This window comes from Rhipicephalus sanguineus, chromosome 8, assembly GCF_013339695.2.
Source record: "Rhipicephalus sanguineus isolate Rsan-2018 chromosome 8, BIME_Rsan_1.4, whole genome shotgun sequence".
Taxonomy (NCBI): Eukaryota; Metazoa; Arthropoda; class Arachnida; order Ixodida; family Ixodidae; genus Rhipicephalus; species Rhipicephalus sanguineus.
Window position 1 is genome coordinate 80014310 of NC_051183.1, and position 17847 is coordinate 80032156.

Genomic DNA, 17847 nt, shown 5'->3' on the forward strand with positions numbered 1-17847 from the left:
ACGGATGTGACGTTGTAAAATATACACTGACAGATGACAAAGAAAAAAGAAACTAGAACAAAAAGTACCGTCGCCGGGAATCGAACCCATGACCCCTCGCTCCGGAGCGCGCGGCGCGAAACGACTCGGCCACGAAGCCAACGTTCCTCTGCGTGCTAACGGCGAGCTATGTATAACACCATTTACCGCTGGTGGTACGCAGAGCTCGGAGACACTTGTTTTCGTTATCACCAGCGAGACGGCGTGAAGGGCGCGCTTTAAAGGTCGTCGCCCCGCTCGTTGTGATGTGCGCGTGCCCCCACCTGTACTTTGCACTACAGGACGTGGTCGCCCGTGCGCGCGCGCTTAGCTCGCGATCAGGGGCGTAGCCAAGGGGAGGGGGTTGGGAGGGTTCAATCCCCCCCCCCCGAATTTTTTCAGTTTTGCTTGCGTATATAGGCACACACACATACAAACGCACGCACGAACATACATAAAGTATGGTTGAACCCCCCCCCCCCCTCGAAAAAAATTTCTGGCTACGCCCCTGCTCGCGATGGGGACGGCTTGTACGTCTTGTGCTTTCACCGCAAGTTTACGTTGAAGTTACAGAGTGCACAAAGGTGACTTCGCTCACTGCAGCGGCCGCATTTTCTAAAGGAGCGCGCTGCTTATACACAAAGAAGTAACAGCTGTGACAGTTGTGAGTTCGCGCCCGTCCTATGTGTGTTCTTTTCGTGCGTCCTTTGTGCTTGAGCAGCACGCTGCAAGTTTCGAGCTGCTTGCCGTTCTTCGCATGACATTCGAATTTGTTGCAATCTCAATCATTGTTTCGCCGTTGCGCTGAAACAGTGCACAATAAACGCTGACTACCTCTGTGAAGACATGATTCACTTTCGTGTTATACCGATTTCTCTGACGAAAGGATGGTTGGATAGATGGTTGAAAGAACTTTATTAAGGTCCAATAGGTCGCACTAGTTTCCTAGCCCGAAGCGGGCCGCTCCCACGGAGGGATCAGCCATGTTTTTTTTTTCTAGTGGTACCTGCATTCAATACCCCTCCACTGTGTAAGGCTGTATCGAAATTGCAACTTCCGTTCAACCGGTTTCAGAGAAGACTACGATACCTGAGCTGTGAATGTCTTTTTTTTCTTTCATTTCAAATCATAATTTTAATATTTATATAATAAATAAAAACCTCTATCTATAAAAACAAAATGGTCACCATGGCAAAATGTGTCCCCCCTAGTGATATTTCTGTATTTACGTCACTGATCTCTTATTATCGGTTATCTGTGTTATGTGTATAGAAAGAAAAAAAATTGTGTTCTGAAGAAAATGTAAACGATTCAGAGCATTATATAGTCGATGACAAGCTAAGAATAAAAAGTAAACTGTACCGTTGTCCATTTGTGCTATACGCATCCAACTACGGCTGCTCTTTACCATGACGTAACGGTTAAGATGAGAGAGAGAGAATAAACGTTTATTTTGAGCAAGCGCACTGTGCGCCCAAGGTGGGCGGGCTCCTTATTCCAGGTAGCCGCGGGCCTTCGCAATCTCTCGTGACCGTTGGACCAGGCTTCGCTGATTCTTCAGTTCTGGGTCCGATAGCTTGGCCTCCCACTGATCTTCGGTTAGTGTAGCGGTGCCAGGGTTTTGTATGCATCCCCATACCATATGGCATAGAATGTCCGGGACATCACAGTACTTGCAGATGTACGAGTGTTCAGTCGGTGAGATATGGTGAAGTAATTTACCGTGAACGTAAGTGTTTGCAACTTCCTGAGGGTTACTGCCCTAGGGTTACTGAGGGTTACTTCCTGAGGGTTAGGCTGTGGTGAGCTGGCGGATAAGTTCTTCGGCCTAGCCTGTAGTGTTGTAAGTTGTCGCTGCACTTTTTGGGTTCATCATCTTTCCGCCTATGTGCGTCCTGTGGGAAGGCCCGGTGAACATGAGCTCGGGCGGAAGCGTCGGCTGCCTCATTTCCCAACAGGGACTCGTGACCCGGAGTCCAAACGATGTACGTTTCTGGTAGGTTCTTCTTTGCTGTGGCTGCGAGTATTTGTAAGGCTTGCCTGGAAATTCTTCCTTTCTAGAAATTTCGACAAGCTGGTTGTGAATCGGTTAGTGTTATTGCTTCCTCAGCACAGGTTGAGATGGCCAGGGCTACGGCTGTTTCTTCGGCCGTATCGATTTCCGTAGTTAAGAGATGAACCAATACAAAACGCAACATGGCGCCGTTCGCGACGAGAGGCTAGGTACCGCTGCACCGAGACCATTACCGTGACCGAGAGCCGTCAGTTCTAATTTCATGGGGCGTTTGTTTCTTCCAGAAGAAGTTTTCTAACGCTACGTATACCCTGGCATAGCCGAGCTAAGCCAATGCAACATTTTTATCTAGCTTTACTTTCTTTATTTCAGTATCAGTACAGTATTGCAAAATAATGCTTATATCCGTGAAAATTACTGCCGTTGTTGAGGAACTACTTCGTTTGTAGCGCGGAGGCATGCAAAATATGAGCAATGCGGCCTCGTCGGCGAAGCTAATATTAGTTCGTGGGCTGTTTATAGGAACTCTACTACGGGGGAACGGTTGGCCTTGTGCACACCGAACACTTTAGGACCTCCACACGCGTAACGTTCCTTCGTGAGCAGTAGACTTTCTTTGCAAAACATCCGTTAACGTCCAGGCAACTACAAAGACTGGTGCTCAAGTAGCCTTTGCAAGGTTGCGCTGACTGTGCGGCTTGATAAAGCATCACAATAAATATTTAGGCCGACGTATGCCTTTTAATCGAGTGTTCATTATGCAAGCAACGTAACCATACTACTTAGTGTTTTAAATTGAGATTATCCGTTAATATGCAGGAGCTCTTATTAATTATTGAAGTTGGATGAACTCTTATATATTCTTAATTTGGGCGTGACCGGTCTAATCACAGAGTCATGGATTGATGTTAAGTAGTCTCTATTACTGCTTGTAACCCAGCCGGAATCGATAATAATAATATTTGTTGGGGTTTTGCGTCCTAAAACCACAATATGATTATGAGAGACGCCGTTGCGCAGGGCTCCTGAAACTTCGACCTTCTGGGGTTCTTTAACGTGCACATAAACCTAAGCACACAGACCTCTAGCATTTGGCCTTCATCGAAGTGCGGCCGCCGCGGCCGGGATTTGATCACGCCACTTTCGGGTCAGCAGTCGAAAACCATGACCACTAGCCTCACCGTAGCGGCTGCGGCCGGGATCGAGCCCGCGCCTTTCGGGTCAGCAGCCGAGTGCAATAACCGCTGTGCCACCGCGGCTACTAATATACCAAACAGGTGGACGCAATCAGCCTCTTTGTGCAGGCTTTATTGCTAACTGTGACACTTTTAATGAAATGTGTCGTTGAAAATTATGAATCTGAGAAGTCACAAAGCCATTTCGAGCCAGTCATATGAAGGTGTTTAAGTAACTTTATGAAGACACTTCTTCACTTCATGCACAACACCGGCCCAACGGCGCACATTTAACACAAATATACACAACATATATTATGCCTTAAGGGTAAGTCTATGTCGCAAATAAAAAAAAGTAACTTTATGTATTTACGACCGTCGCCACGTTTACCGAACATCGATACATGCTTGCCTGGCCGGTAAAGGCACTATCGCCACAAATTATCCATAGAAATACTTGTTGGAAACTATGCATACGGTCAAGCTTCCTTAACTGATAACGTTTAAGAAATTGTGCCAAGGGGCTACTGATATGGTGAATCCCCCGGAGCTGGCCAGTTTGTTTTTCAATCTTTCAAGTCTTCCGTACCAGGAAAAAAAAAGAAGAATTTGAGGCTTGCCTACAGGCCCTAGCCCACCGATGTTCGAATAAAAAATTATGTCTACTCACAAATTACAACCTTGCGAAGATCTAAACTATGGCCCAACGGCAAACAATAACACAACGACAGCGAGAAAAGTAAAAAGGCCTTAGGCAGCGGAACCCCTCAGGCTTCGAACAACGCACAATGATGAAATTACCTTGCTCCGAATTGATCGTTTAACCGATTTCTACGGCCTTTTGTTTACGCGTGATAGAAGCCGACCAGTTCACGCATGCTCTTTCTTTCGTTCACTCCGCAACTGCGGCCGACGTTCAAACGTCGATACGCTACCGTTACAATTATCAGTACGTCAGACAGGCCCTCAAACCTTTGTTCTTTCGTGCGATGCCTCGTGTTCGTGAGAGGAAAAGGCGACGTAAGAATATGCAACGACAGGCAACGTCAGGCCTTCTCGTGCACATGTCAGAATCTCAAGCGTTCACGAGCATGTAGTGATTGAAGAAAAAGAGCCCCCAAACACGAAAACGAATCTTCGGGTTGTGCCGGTGGTTCGTTTCGAGAAACAAGTCGACGTTGAGGCTGACAGGTGAGAAAGAAAAAAAAACTCTAAAGCAAGCAAAAGAGCCGACTGCTTTCAAGAACGGAAACTTGCTCCCAAACACCACGCCTTCGCAGCATTCCAACGTTCTCAAGAGTATAGCTTTCGGTGTCCAAGACCACAAGTCGACGTACAGAGAAACGGGCACAAAATGCCCGACGGCTTGGCGGCCACGCGAACAATTCAACTGCTTTGTTGTTTTCCTCGGAACACTTTCTTTACGTTACCCTCTCTTTGCTGTACAGAAGGTGCGGATTAAGCCAACCGTGCACCTGGCGCACTTTTGTATCGCTTTGGTTTTCTTTCTCTATTTGTGCTTCCCTACCGAAACTGGTATCCTTTCGACATGAGCCGATATATCCGAGAGGTGACCTTTAATTCGTCGCCGCGCCGTTGTTGGTCCGTTTTTGCGGGTGGCCGACTATATAAGCGCAGTGGATCGCTTTTCGAGAATCAGTGCCTCCCCAAGCAACTCCGGCAGCAGTCCGATATGAAGACCATTGTGAGTAGTACGGCGCTGTGTTGTCTACGCTTCATGGATACATGCGTAGCGGCTCACCGTCATCTACTTTCAACTTTTTTTCTGGGATTTGTCGATTATTTCCGGTCCTTCTCCGACTTGATCAGCTTGGATAGCGTAGCGCACTATCCGTTACTGTTACGCAGATATCCATTACTTCAAAGAGAAATTCTCTAAGCAGGATTCCAGTAAGTTGACTGAACGAGGAAGAAGGGAATAGAGGGGCGCCATTTACTGTTAGGCTTAGTGACGTGATGTCAAGGTGCCTTTAAATGAACAAATATAAGTGGGAAATTACGTGTAGTTTTCGTTGAAATTTAGAAATGACAGGTTAGAAACAAGAGAAAGTGACCACAAAGAGAACTCGCTTGCAGCATAGGTCAAACCCACATCTACTTCACAGAGCATGCGACACTCTACGGATTGAGCTACGGTAGGGGTGTTCTCGTCCATTTATTCAGCTATTCGTGTATTTGGCGAAAAAAACTGACCCTGGGCACGTTAGCCGGCGCTTTTCATGACTGGATAGGGCATTGTAAGGCTGGACATTCATGCTATATAGTTACAATATGGAAGAAGAAACCTCTTGCCGGGGGTTAGTGGTCTGGATTCACTTTTTTATTTTCCACCACAGCAGCGACGCGGTTACCTGTAGTACAAGATTGCTCTGGCCAAAGCCTATTTCACATTTCCACAGAACTTCGAGCAAAGCAACCGCATGTGAGGCCAGTTGTTTCTTAACAAACTGAGATAATAACTTAGAACAGCTCTACGTAGGCGAAGCTTAGAATTTTGATGTTTTTAGTCGCAGTACTTCATCAAAATTTACATATATATTGTCTTGAAATAACACTTTCGATAAAATTGTTCTCACCGTTAAACTCATAGTTGTCTACCTCACTTCACCAAACTGCCTGCTGTTCTTTGCTTTCTCGCATACATCATTTAACGGAGGCCTTCACATAATATCTGCCAATTATGTTGCCCTTTGCGATGTCATGCTCTGAATTAGCGCTCAGGTCAACAGTTATGAGCAGCGGCCCGGGTTCTGTACAACTTAATTGTATTACATGTACTGACCGCGCGCCTGGTTTTTGTCACAAGGCACAAGGTTTTTTTTTTTGGGTGTACATTCTTACGGGGTAGAAATATCAACGCCGGCGGGTGTTCTGGTAACACGAGACAACAGAGCTATGAGTATTATGAAATAAAGTTTACATTAAGTCGATATACTTCGTCTACTTACCTAAATAGTCTCGTTGCTTTATAAACAAAAGCTTGGTGGGGAGTTGGCATAATTGTTAAATATGCTTCCTTTTTGTGTGAATGCACCTGTCACAGCGATGTGGGAGCAGTGATAACAACTTCGTTTTGTATCTTAGCTTAGAATGATAACGCTTATGTGCACATCACAGCTGTATTAGGATTCCTGATATTTTAACCAAAGCCACAGGAAAACGTCTCGACGAGCCGAAAGCATATGTGGTAAATAGAGCTCACTGGTATTCACATACCGATCTCGTCACCAGGAGTAGGGAGCAACCATATTGCAGTTAGCAACAAACACATATTGTGCTACATCTCAGGACAACGTTTAAGACTTTGCCACTCGAGACATGCTCTTGCTGTCGTCGTCACCTTTGCAGCTGTGCACCCTCGTCGTCCTGGTTGTCCTGGCTGCGGCCAACGCTGGCTACTACGGCTACGGTCACGGCTACGGTCATGGATACGGCCACGGAGGATACAGCCACGCCATCACTCACCACTATGACAACCAAAGAGCACACTACGGATACGGTGGATACGGCCACGGCTACGGCGGATACGGCGGTTACGGTGGATACGGAGGCTACGGACACGGCTACGGAGGATATGGCGGCTATGGTGGCTACGGCCACGGTTACTATGGCTAGGCAACTGAACGTTTGACCGGAAACCTGAACTACGGACGACATGGGCGAGCACAATAAACAACTGGTCTTCACCATTTCACGCTCGTTTGTTTTTATTTATTTCCGCTGGAGCCTGATACGCTATGAGAGGGCAGTTCAATGGACTCCTGCTGAAATTCTGAAAGAGTTTCAACATAAAATTTCAAACCAGTTGTGCAAATGATGTGTCTATGCGCGCAAACGAACTGAATATTTTGTGGAGCACATCCAGTTCTAAACACACACACACACACACACACACACACACACACACACACACACACACACACACACACACACACACACACACACACACACACACACACACACACACACACACACACACACACACACACGCACACACACGCACACACACACACACACACACACACACACACACACGTGATTACAGATAGTTATCAGAAGTCGCGCATTCCTGCTGCCAGCCGCGCAACACATAAATGACTAAAAGTGAGTAACACATTTTTATGACACTACATGCGAGTGCTTCGGTGCGATATTTTCATGTTCATAACTACATTCAATACCGAAATATCATACTGTATGATTTAGATTCATTGCACAACAACAATGTAAAAATTGTTGCATGGGTGCCAGATTCAGCATCAATACCGAAGTATTTATTGACAAGACTGCTCTGACGTTCCTGTGGTTTCCTTCATTTCCGACCCTTACGTGTTAATTAAAGAGAAAGAGAGGGGTTCAGGCTTCGTATGGCGCCAAGTTGGATAACGTATGCATTGCTTAAATGGCCCCTCACCAGGCCATATAGCAAATTTTAGTTAGACGCTGGAAGTAGTTGTGTGCCGAATGGAGAGCAGTATGCCGCAAGAATTTTTCAAATCGGTTCACTACGAGCTGAGAAAAACAATGATTTGTAGCGGTGCGAAAACACGATGCGAGGAGGCGAGTTTCAAACCCTTGCCACTCGCCCCGTGTAGCCTTAGCAAGCCAAATCCCTTCCCTGCCCTCTTCACTTGACACATACGCATGAACACGTCATGCGCATGCATGGTCACGTGCGCATGACGTGCCTGAGCCAGCCCGAGCACGCGAGCGGCGTTGCACGGCCGCTACCTTTTTTTTTTATGTAGCGGCCGTGGGCGTTTTGTCGGCGTTCTCTGTGGTGTACTGCCTGTTTCTGCGGGAGGGGCATGAAAGTTGAGACATTTGTATGGGCACGAGAGTGCCGGTATCATGAGCCAGCGCCGCATTAACGTTTACTTGGACGCGGTAGAATAAATGAGCATAATGAGTGCTCGAACGCGCTAGAACATTACTTTCGTTTCCAGGGCTGGCGTCTGCTCGATGCGATAACCGCGGGGACACGAACGCATGGGAAAGGTAGGCACATTAGCCCCGCATCTCGCTGCTATTCACGAAAAAAAAAATGAAAAAGACGCACGCATACCTTTTGTGTGTCTCATTATTTCTCTGAAGTTTTATTAATCTATTCAAGCGACAAATTGCACAAACTACACATGTCGTGTCAAATAATTATCGCAGTGTCACGTGCTGCTGTTGGCGACGTCAGAGCACAGTCGTCTACGTAGAGGAGCGACGTCACAGCACTACCATCTACATAGGGCCATTTTATCACGTACGTCATCTCCTCATTCTCTAAAGCGCGCGCCCGCGAGAGGAAGGGCAAGCAGCGTTCACCTTGAAATTTAACCCATTTCCGCGGTGCGTAGCGTTGCAAATTTTGGCAGACGTGATCGTGAACGCCCAGTGTATGCATTGCGCTCGTTAGCTCAAAATTGTCAAACCTGGTGAGGGGCCCTTTAAAAAAAACTACAAACTCCCGCAACCCTTTGATATTTCATTCAATTTCTCTGAACAGGAGTTATATGAATATATTATTTAAGTGCACATTATCTTGTGAACCTTCCGATAACACGACTGCGGAACCTTGTACTGCCGGAAGAACTGACAGTAACTGCTCTGCAAGCTAAATGGCTCCCCCTAAACATGAAGACTCAGACACAGCATGTATACAGCTTTAGGCACATCGCAGGAATTAACCACCTGTATATCGTAGCCCATCTTATCCTCGCTTTTCGGTCGACCCACATCGCGTATCAACAAGCTGTCTTTAAAAGCGAGAGAGTGCCGTTTTTCTCCAGTCCTTCTTTCGTGCTAGCCAGCATTTTGAGACGTCGTGTCAGCCTAGACCGCCTGCGGGGTTGCTCCACATTTGCACATCGCCCTGACTTTTTCTCGCCAGGACCATCGGTACACAGGCTCTGCAGCATGCGCTGCTTGTATCGCTCGGGACTTGACTGTGACACGAAAAATAATCCTTTGACTCTTTTTGCCTCTGTCAGTGTTGCATCGGAGGTGGAACTTCAAGCAACCTCGAACACTATAGAAGAGAAAGAGAGACGTTTTAAAGGCGAATAACATTTCTTTTACTTACCCAACGAGGTTCAGATGGGCGATACATGCGGCCGGTGACGCGCACGCACCAACTCATGGGTGCGACGCAGTTTGCAGCGAGTGATGCCACACCCACACGAGTTACGTCAGTGTACACCGGATGGAGAGAAATAAAGTTAAATAAATTGCTCAAATTATTTCGACGGCGTGGAAACCACCATGGTGGTCTAGTGGTTATGGTGCTCGGCTGCTGACCCGAAGGTCGCGGGATCGAATCCCGGCCGCGGCGGCTGCATTTTCGATGGAGGCGAAAATGTTTGAGGCCCGTGTACTTAGATTTAGGTGCACGTTAAAGAACCCCAGGTGGTTAAAATTTCCAGAGCCCTTCACTACGGCGTCTGTCATAATCATATCGTGGTTTTGGGACGTTAAAGCCCAACAAATATTATTATTATCGACTGCGTGGATTTGATCTATAGGCTCCTAGTACCCGTCGCACGAATCGCGACAGGCTTTCGCCTCATCAAGCCGAAGATGACGCAATTAAAAAACGTCCTGCGAGCATCCCGGAGCGCATTTTTCAGAGCACTGACGTCTTTCTCAAGAACATTTTCCTTGTGCAAGCGAGCGCAATGACACACTTAGCACGTTTTCACAACGGTCATGATGTGTCGTCGCGTCGCCACCATGATATTCGCCTTCGCAATGATAACTTACACCAATAAATAGTCTGTAGATTACAGAGCGATAGCTCTACCCCTCCTTCTACAAACCCAGAAAACGTTCTCGTGCATGCGTTTCGCCTTGAAGCTGAGCCTCCTCGCGCGTACGTCGTCATAGCAACGGACATGCGCAGCGTTGGTTTGTTCTCCTCTCTCTCGCACCCCTATCTGTCGGTCGGCGAGGGCCGCGAACCGGCGGGCGCGCGCGCCTCGAGACCTCAAATCCTTTCACATAACTCCCGCGCTCGCAGCGCGTGCACGTCGACGCGCGGCATCACTGTCGAGGCATGCTTTCCGCGCTGGTTGCTGCTATCTCTCGACAAGCTGAGTTTAACCACGTCTTACCTTGACATTTATATAGCAAGAGAGTATATAAGAAATGCGAATAATTCATTTTGATCACTAGCTGTTCGCTAGATGGCATCCGTACTAATAATGGCGTCAAGAGTAGCAAATAATCATAGCATTATTAGGATTAAATTGTAATGCATGCGAATGGCGAACGCTGATCTGAAAGGAAAGAGGAACGCGACGATAGGCTTCCAAAGCAACGTCGAGCGGTGCCACTGCTCTTATCGCGACTGGGGGCATCCACGGCCACAACACTGCCGCCCCCGCTTCCGCGCACAGCTCTCGGATTGCATCTGTGGTGCGTCACAGTGTAAATATTGCTGACTAGCAGGGCTCTGGGCCGAATGAAGAGAGCATGCGCGCACGTGTCCTTGCCGCCGTCACTGGCAAATCCGGCGACAAACCACCTTCGCGGGCAGCGCATAGAGTAACAGAAAATGACAAGAGTGGACACTATAAGCGGCGGAGCTACGCAGCTTCCCGCCAGCCGTTAGACGGCAGCACGTCACTCCCTGTTTCCAAGTGAATGCGCGTACTAGTTATCTACTGCAGTACCTTTCCTGGTTCACGATACATCTACTTGTCTTTGTCAGACTATGTGGCTGCGGCAGTGGCTTCCGCTGGCTCGCAGCGCGGCTCTAAATCCGTCTTTATCGTCTGCGATTGGACAGTTCGAAATCACCGATTGGTAGCTGTCATGACCAAGGTCGATTCAAATAGGTCGCGAAGCTTCGGGCGAAAAACGGTTCAGAACCTATTGCCAACGACACCAGCAAGGGGAATTATGGGTTCTGCGATTGAAGCGTGACTATGTTTGGAGGGAACAAACAATAATAGTGAAAAACTAAGTTTTATTCAAACGTAAAGCAATGCTTATGTTTTACAAATTACATTTATTTCCCGAACAATATTATGTAGGTGCAATGGGCCAAGAATGTACGACAGTGTTTAATTCTTACGAAAACTCTTTTTCTAAGCGCCCCCTGAAGAGAGGCGCACGTCATTGTCACTCAGGGCAGCCCTTGCAGTGCATGGAAAGGCGCGCTCGTAAGTTCGTCTGCGACGACACGCCCCCTCAGGTGTTCTGGTGTTTCGCACTTGCATGTGTTCTGTGAATTAATGTGGTGAGAATTTGATTTTGGCGTGCGCGAAGTTGCGAGGTGCGTTTCATCGTTGGCGAACGTGTTGGCTACGGTGTTCAACGGACAACAGCACGAGGCGGCTAACATTTCATGCCGAACGCTTTCCTCGGCACTCGCGGAAACGATGTGGTGTTCCAAGGATGCAGTAGCAACACGCGTACGCCTGGCGAGCCGTTTCTTCTAGATAAAACACCGGGGCAACGGTTCGGAGTATTGTGTTTGCTGGACTTTCATGGATCAGTATTCCTTGCCCGGTTTCCTTCGTGAACACGCGGTGCCTACTATATTTCCTGTTATTGGTGAGCAGATCGCTAAGTTATCTGTCGCGCTACAATCACTACAATTCGCATGTCTTGATAAGTTACACGTACGCTTAATTTATCGGAACAAAAGGCAAAACATAGTGCACGTAGTCTACGCACTTTTTGTACTTATTATGACATTTCTTGCTCATTGTGTAGGGTGTGTAATTGCGTTATTGTGACGATTGAATAAAACTGAAATATCACTATTTTGGCGTGACCAGGCGTCATTTCTTCTCGTTAGAGCTGAAGGACACATGCAATGCGCTCTTTAAGCCCCTTGCGCATGTGCAAATCAAATAAGCAACGCTGCAAACATGAGAGGTACGCTGTTGCCTACTTTATGGCACGCTGTGGAAGATGACACGAACGCAGAATAAAAGCTCAAAGAATAAAGTTTCCTGGTAAAACCAAGGCGAATTGCACGACGGTACACTTAAACACCGCTGTTTAGTCACGGGTCGATATTAGTTCAGCTAGCGTTGGCTTCAAGCGCATTCGCCAACGGCTTGCCGGCTCGCCGTAGCGCGAGTCCTAAAAAGAATATTTTGAGGTCAAATTTCGCGCTAGGGCCAACAAAATGACGTCACTTTTTTACCGCATATTGCGTCACATCCGCTTTATTTTTTGTTCCGCCGGAAGTGTTCCCTCCTCACACAGATGGCGCTAAGCCCCATGAGCAGCTGATGAGCAGCCATTTTCTGAACGTATGGGCTTCTATGGAAGCTTCGCTACCATTTACATTTACCTTGGTCATGAGCATATAGGTCAGGTTTGCCGGCAAGAACATGGCAAGACTGGCAAGACGACGCGGCGACGCATATAAAATTGGCTATACCTGCTCCGTGGAATTCGCTGAGATCGTCTACCGGGAAGTCACTCTGCTTGGCGGCTGCTTGGTAAGAACGCCTTCATTGGGTTCTTTTTCCCTTCATTACTTTGCAATGTATTTGTCTCAACAGCTTTAAGTTGACATTGTTGACTTAGGTTGACTTTACTTGACAAGTTGACTTTAAGTTGACCCGCCACAGTGGTCTAGTGGTTATGGCGCTCGACCGTTGACCCGAAGGTCGCGGGATCGAATCCCGGCTGCGGCGGCTGCATTTTCGATAGAGGCGAAAATGTTTGAGGCCCGTGTACTTAGATTTAGGTGCACGTTAAAGAATCCCAGGTGGTCGAAATTTCCGGAGCCCTCCACTACGGCGTCTCTCATAATCATATCGTGGTTTTGGGACGTTAAACCCCAGATATTATTATTATTAAGTTGAAATTTGACGCAATTTGTGTTTTAGCGCCGAAAGCTTCTTTGTGCTTCACGCTTCGCGTATGATGCTCGTGAATTGCTTTGCATTAAGAAATAGCAACTTGAAATGCTGCGCAGCACGTTAGCGAAGAAATCGTTTCTTGGCGCCAAAAATGAGTCGCCGCTTGCGTCGTAAGGTTTTCTTTGTGCATACAATGCCGTTACACGCAGTTCTAATTCACTGCATGGGTGTGCAAATGTGTGAAAGAGTGCAGTTATGCTTAGAATCGTTATTTGTGGTATTCGCAGTTTGCTTGACGCCTATGTTAAGAGCCGAATTAGAGAGAACTTGAGAAATGAGAACAGTGTTCGTTGGCCGTGGCTACGACGTAATATTCTCGTTAAATGCTGCCTCAGTAGTTCATGCACCGAAGGTTGCTTTGTTTTCACTGCGGCAACTGCTTGGGACTGTTTTTCGCGAAAGGGCGCTGAGAAGTGCGTCGGAGACAATTTGTGCGAAGGCCAGAGAAAATACGGTAAACTTTTTTTTCTTTTTCCAGGTCATGCCGTCCGGAGTCAAGTACTACGGCAGCTACTGCTGCACTGCGTGGTGCAACAACGGCAGGATAGGGAGAGAGCGTGGTAATAAGTGGTTCAGGATTCCGCGAGACGACAGGTAGCCCTTTGCACCTTTCCAAGATGTACTTACTGAGAATGTGACTTAAAATAAAATGTTTCGTCTCTCCCAACGATGGTCACGTCTGCATAAACAATGGCATTGTGTGCTCGCCGCTCTGGTGGTGTGGCTTACACGAAGCTACTTATGCATGCAAGTAACACGTAAAAAAAAAAAAAAATATATATATATATATATATATATATATATATATATATATATATTTTTTTTTTTTTTAACGCGTTACTTGCATGCATAAGTAGCTTCGTGTAAGCCACACCGCCAGAGCGGCGAGCACACAATGCCATTGTTTATGCAGACGTGACCATCGTTGGGAGAGACGAAACATTTTATTTTAAGTCACATTCTCAGTAAGTACATCTTGGAAAGGTGCAAAGGGCTACCTGTCGTCTCGCGGAATCCTGAACCACTTATTACCACGCTCTCTCCCTATCCTGCCGTTGTTGCACCACGCAGTGCAGCAGTAGCTGCCGTAGTACTTGACTCCGGACGGCATGACCTGGAAAAAGAAAAAAAAGTTTACCGTATTTACCGTACAGACAATAATGCCAAGGAAAGTATAGGGGACGTTATTAGTAGTATATGTAATGTAAATATGAAGAAAGAAAAGTGGACGAAAAGATAGCTTGCCGCGTTTAAATACACATATAGCTCCCACGTTTAAGTACACATATATACCCCATAAAGTGGACGGGGGGATGGCCGCCGCGGTAGCTCAGTTGGTAGAGCATCGGACGCGTTATTCGAAGGTTGCAGGTTCGGTCCCTGCCCGCGGCAAGCTATCTTTTCGTCCACTTTTCTTTCTTCACATTTACATTACATATACTACTAATAACGTCCCCTATACTTTCCTTGGCATTATTGTCTGTTAGTTCTCATTAATATTGTGTATAACAAATAAAAAGCGCCAGGCCTGCGCTGAAACCGCAGCAAAGTCACAGCGAAAGCTGGAAGAGCGGCGTTTCTAGAGCCCGTTAAGCTCTCTTGGGGCTACAATACAAGTACACTAGAAAGGTACCCACTACGCCAAAAATCACAATTTTTGTGAAGTTGGGAAGCACCTACTAAACCATTATTCGTCATTCTGCGGAGAAGCGAGGCACCAGCTACACGTCTGTAAGGCATTATGTGTACTTTGTTGACGCGACGACTGATGACAATGAAGAATTATGGCCCAGCCCTTTGTAATGGGTTGGAATCTTTAAACGGCCCACCAGATATGTAATTTGCATTGGGTGACGCCCGGTCGCTATTTCCCTCTCCCGTCATGCTGTATACCATACGTTGACGTGGGAGAGAGACGGGGGGCGGGGGGGGTGAAGAACTTTACTGAGACCCCGAGGAAATGGATCATGCGCTTATGGGCTTCCATCGCAACCAATACAAGTGCACTTGCGAGGAACCCACTACGCTATAAATCATTGTAATTTTTGAGAAGTAGGCTAGCAGGCACTGTGCCATTTTTCGTCATTCTACGGAGAGCGTTGGTACCTGCTAAACGCATGTAAGGCATTGTGCGCACTTTGTTGATGCTGTGCCTGATGACGATGAAGAATTATGGCAGAGCCCTTTGTAATGGGTTGGAAGCATTCAACAACCTACTCGTTGAGCAATTTGCATTTTGTAACGCCTGGTTACAGAATTCGCGTTGTGCGACGCTTGGTGCCTATTTTACTCTTCTACCACGCTATATTACATATGCTAATGTGGTTCCTTCCCGAAATGAAGCCTCCATAGGACCTTTTTGCGAAGCAGTTTCAAGCACCGGCATGGCTCAGAGGTTGAATACTGGGCTCCCACACAGAGGGCCCAGGTTCGAACCTCGTTCCATCCTGGAATTTTTTCTTATTTCGTTTTTTTTTTCTTATTTCGAGCGATACTGGTTACGGACACCGGCGGCGGCGGCGGCGGCGGACAACTACGGCGCCAAAAACGGCCGGTGAAATGATCTCATAACAGCTTTCGCTGTAAAACGAGCCCTTGAAATTAACACTTCTTTCCTTCATTCATAGCGAGGGTCTCGTTCTGGCAGACTTGATGCTTTCAGGTAGTATGCGAGGGATTATTGGTCAGCTGCCAGCTCGTAATAAGTTCACGTGCTACGTGACGCCAACAGGCAGAAAAAGAGTGTTCCACACTCGCCGTCATGGCTACTGGCGGCGCTGACTAACGCTCCCACGTTTAAATGCACATATATACCCCATAAAGTGGACGGGGGGATGGCCGCCGCGGTAGCTCAGTTGGTAGAGCATCGGACGCGTTATTCGAAGGTCGCAGGTTCGGTCCCTGCCAGCGGCAAGCTATCTTTTCGTTCACTTTTCTTTCTTCACATTTACATTACATATACTACTAATAACGTCCCCTATACTTTCCTTGGCATTATTGTCTGTTAGTTCTCATTAATAGTGTGTATAACAAAGAAAAACGAGCCCTTAAAATTGCCACTTCTTTCCTTTATATATATATATATATATATATATATATATATATATATATATATATATAGCTGCAGCAAGGAAGTCACGTTGGCCCCGGTAGAATAAGGAACAAGAGAGAGTACGACGCACGTTGGTTTTTGCGGTATGTTTACTGACGTTTCGGCTGGTGGACCAGCCTTTGTCAAAGTAACAAGTACATGTCAACGAGTCTCCTTATAAATACGATATACATGAGATAGCATAGCATGGCGACGTAAATCAGCGATTACACAATTCACTGCGTGCAGTGCTCATGACGGTACAGTTGGATCACATGCGGAAAAAAAGAAGAAAAGAAAAAAAGTACAAAATTCACTTCTTCGCGCACACAGCATTACTATGTACGAACGCGATATCGACAATTACAATGCTAACATGGCAATATCAATGTGCCGCGGACTGTGCAGCGAGATTGTACGTTCAGTTATTGCGAGGCAAATAGATGAGTAGTCTACTCTTTTTATTGGCGCGTGCGCGGTGAAATACAGTCTTGCATCCATACCTATGGTAACAGGAGGGGTGATTAATCAGCGCAACTAACTATAAAACATGGATACATAAATGCACACAATCAAAGCGGCATTACAGACAGTATTCAGCAAGCTTAATCGATGACGTAACGGGCTGTGGGTTCAAGCGCAGAGCTGAACTTTCATGGATTGTCCCAGTTAAGGCTGATGATGCTTCGTGGGCACGCTAGAAAGTGTGCCTGTACTTTCGTTTAGACCTGATGAAACGGTGTTGAATTTATAGATTAAGTAAGACTCGCGGATTTCATGATCATGATGAGAATGAAAGCCTGATTCAAGTATAGTGGCCCTGATTTTGTCGAAAGAATGCCCTGGTAAGCGGATATGTTTAGAAAGCGGCAGGTTGGGTAGCGTATTAGTATGAGATCTATGGTTGTTGAAGCGTACTCGGAACGGCGTTTCAGTTTGGCCAATATACTGTTTTTGGCAGACGGCGCACTCGAGCATGTATATGACGTTAGAGCTATCGCAATCAAAGGAGCCGCGAACCTTAAGGGTGAAGTTTGAAGACGTACTAATGATTTCCTGGGTGGTTTGCATATGTAGACACAACTTGCAACGTGGTTTGTTGCAAGGTGCACAACCAGATATTGTGGGTGCATTTAATTTCGACGATGTTAACATGTCGCGGAGATTCTTTGACCGCCGGTAAACCACGCGAGGTGGTTCAGGAAAGATATTTTTCAAATGTTCACTTTGGGTAAGGATGTTGTGGTGGCGTTTCAGTATAGAAACAACCTTTGGCACTGATGCTGAGTAAGTCAATACGAGATTAGTATCAGTACGTCGCTCAGGTAAACAGTTTCCGCCAAGAATGTCGGCTCTATTCAATTGGTCTGCTCGGTCTATAGCGTCATCAACCAAGTCCGTCGGATAACGGCGTTTAATGAGAGCGCTTTTAAGTTGCTCGCAATTCGATACGAAGTCTTTGCGGTCGGAACACAATCGCTTAAATCGATGAGCCTGACTATAAGGTATACCCGTCAAGGGTTTAATCATTTTCATCCGTCAATTAAGCTTTCACACAATTATTCTACGTATTCGGTTAACTTTCTGGATGTCACTGTCATGCTTTCCGAAGGAAAATTGGTCACAAAACTATACCGCAAGCCTACTGACAGA

General features: G+C 46.7%; 1 protein-coding gene across 1 annotated transcript; it reads left to right on the forward strand.

Moving 5' to 3' along the window:
• Positions 1 to 4788: 4788 nt before the first annotated feature.
• On the forward strand, positions 4789 to 6917 carry LOC119402163 (neuropeptide-like protein 31). Its single transcript, XM_037669285.2, has 2 exons — positions 4789 to 4912; positions 6577 to 6917. Exons 1-2 carry the CDS (start codon positions 4901 to 4903, stop codon positions 6841 to 6843), a joined length of 279 nt encoding a protein of 92 aa, XP_037525213.1. The 5' UTR covers positions 4789 to 4900; the 3' UTR covers positions 6844 to 6917.
• Positions 6918 to 17847: the final 10930 nt, after the last annotated feature.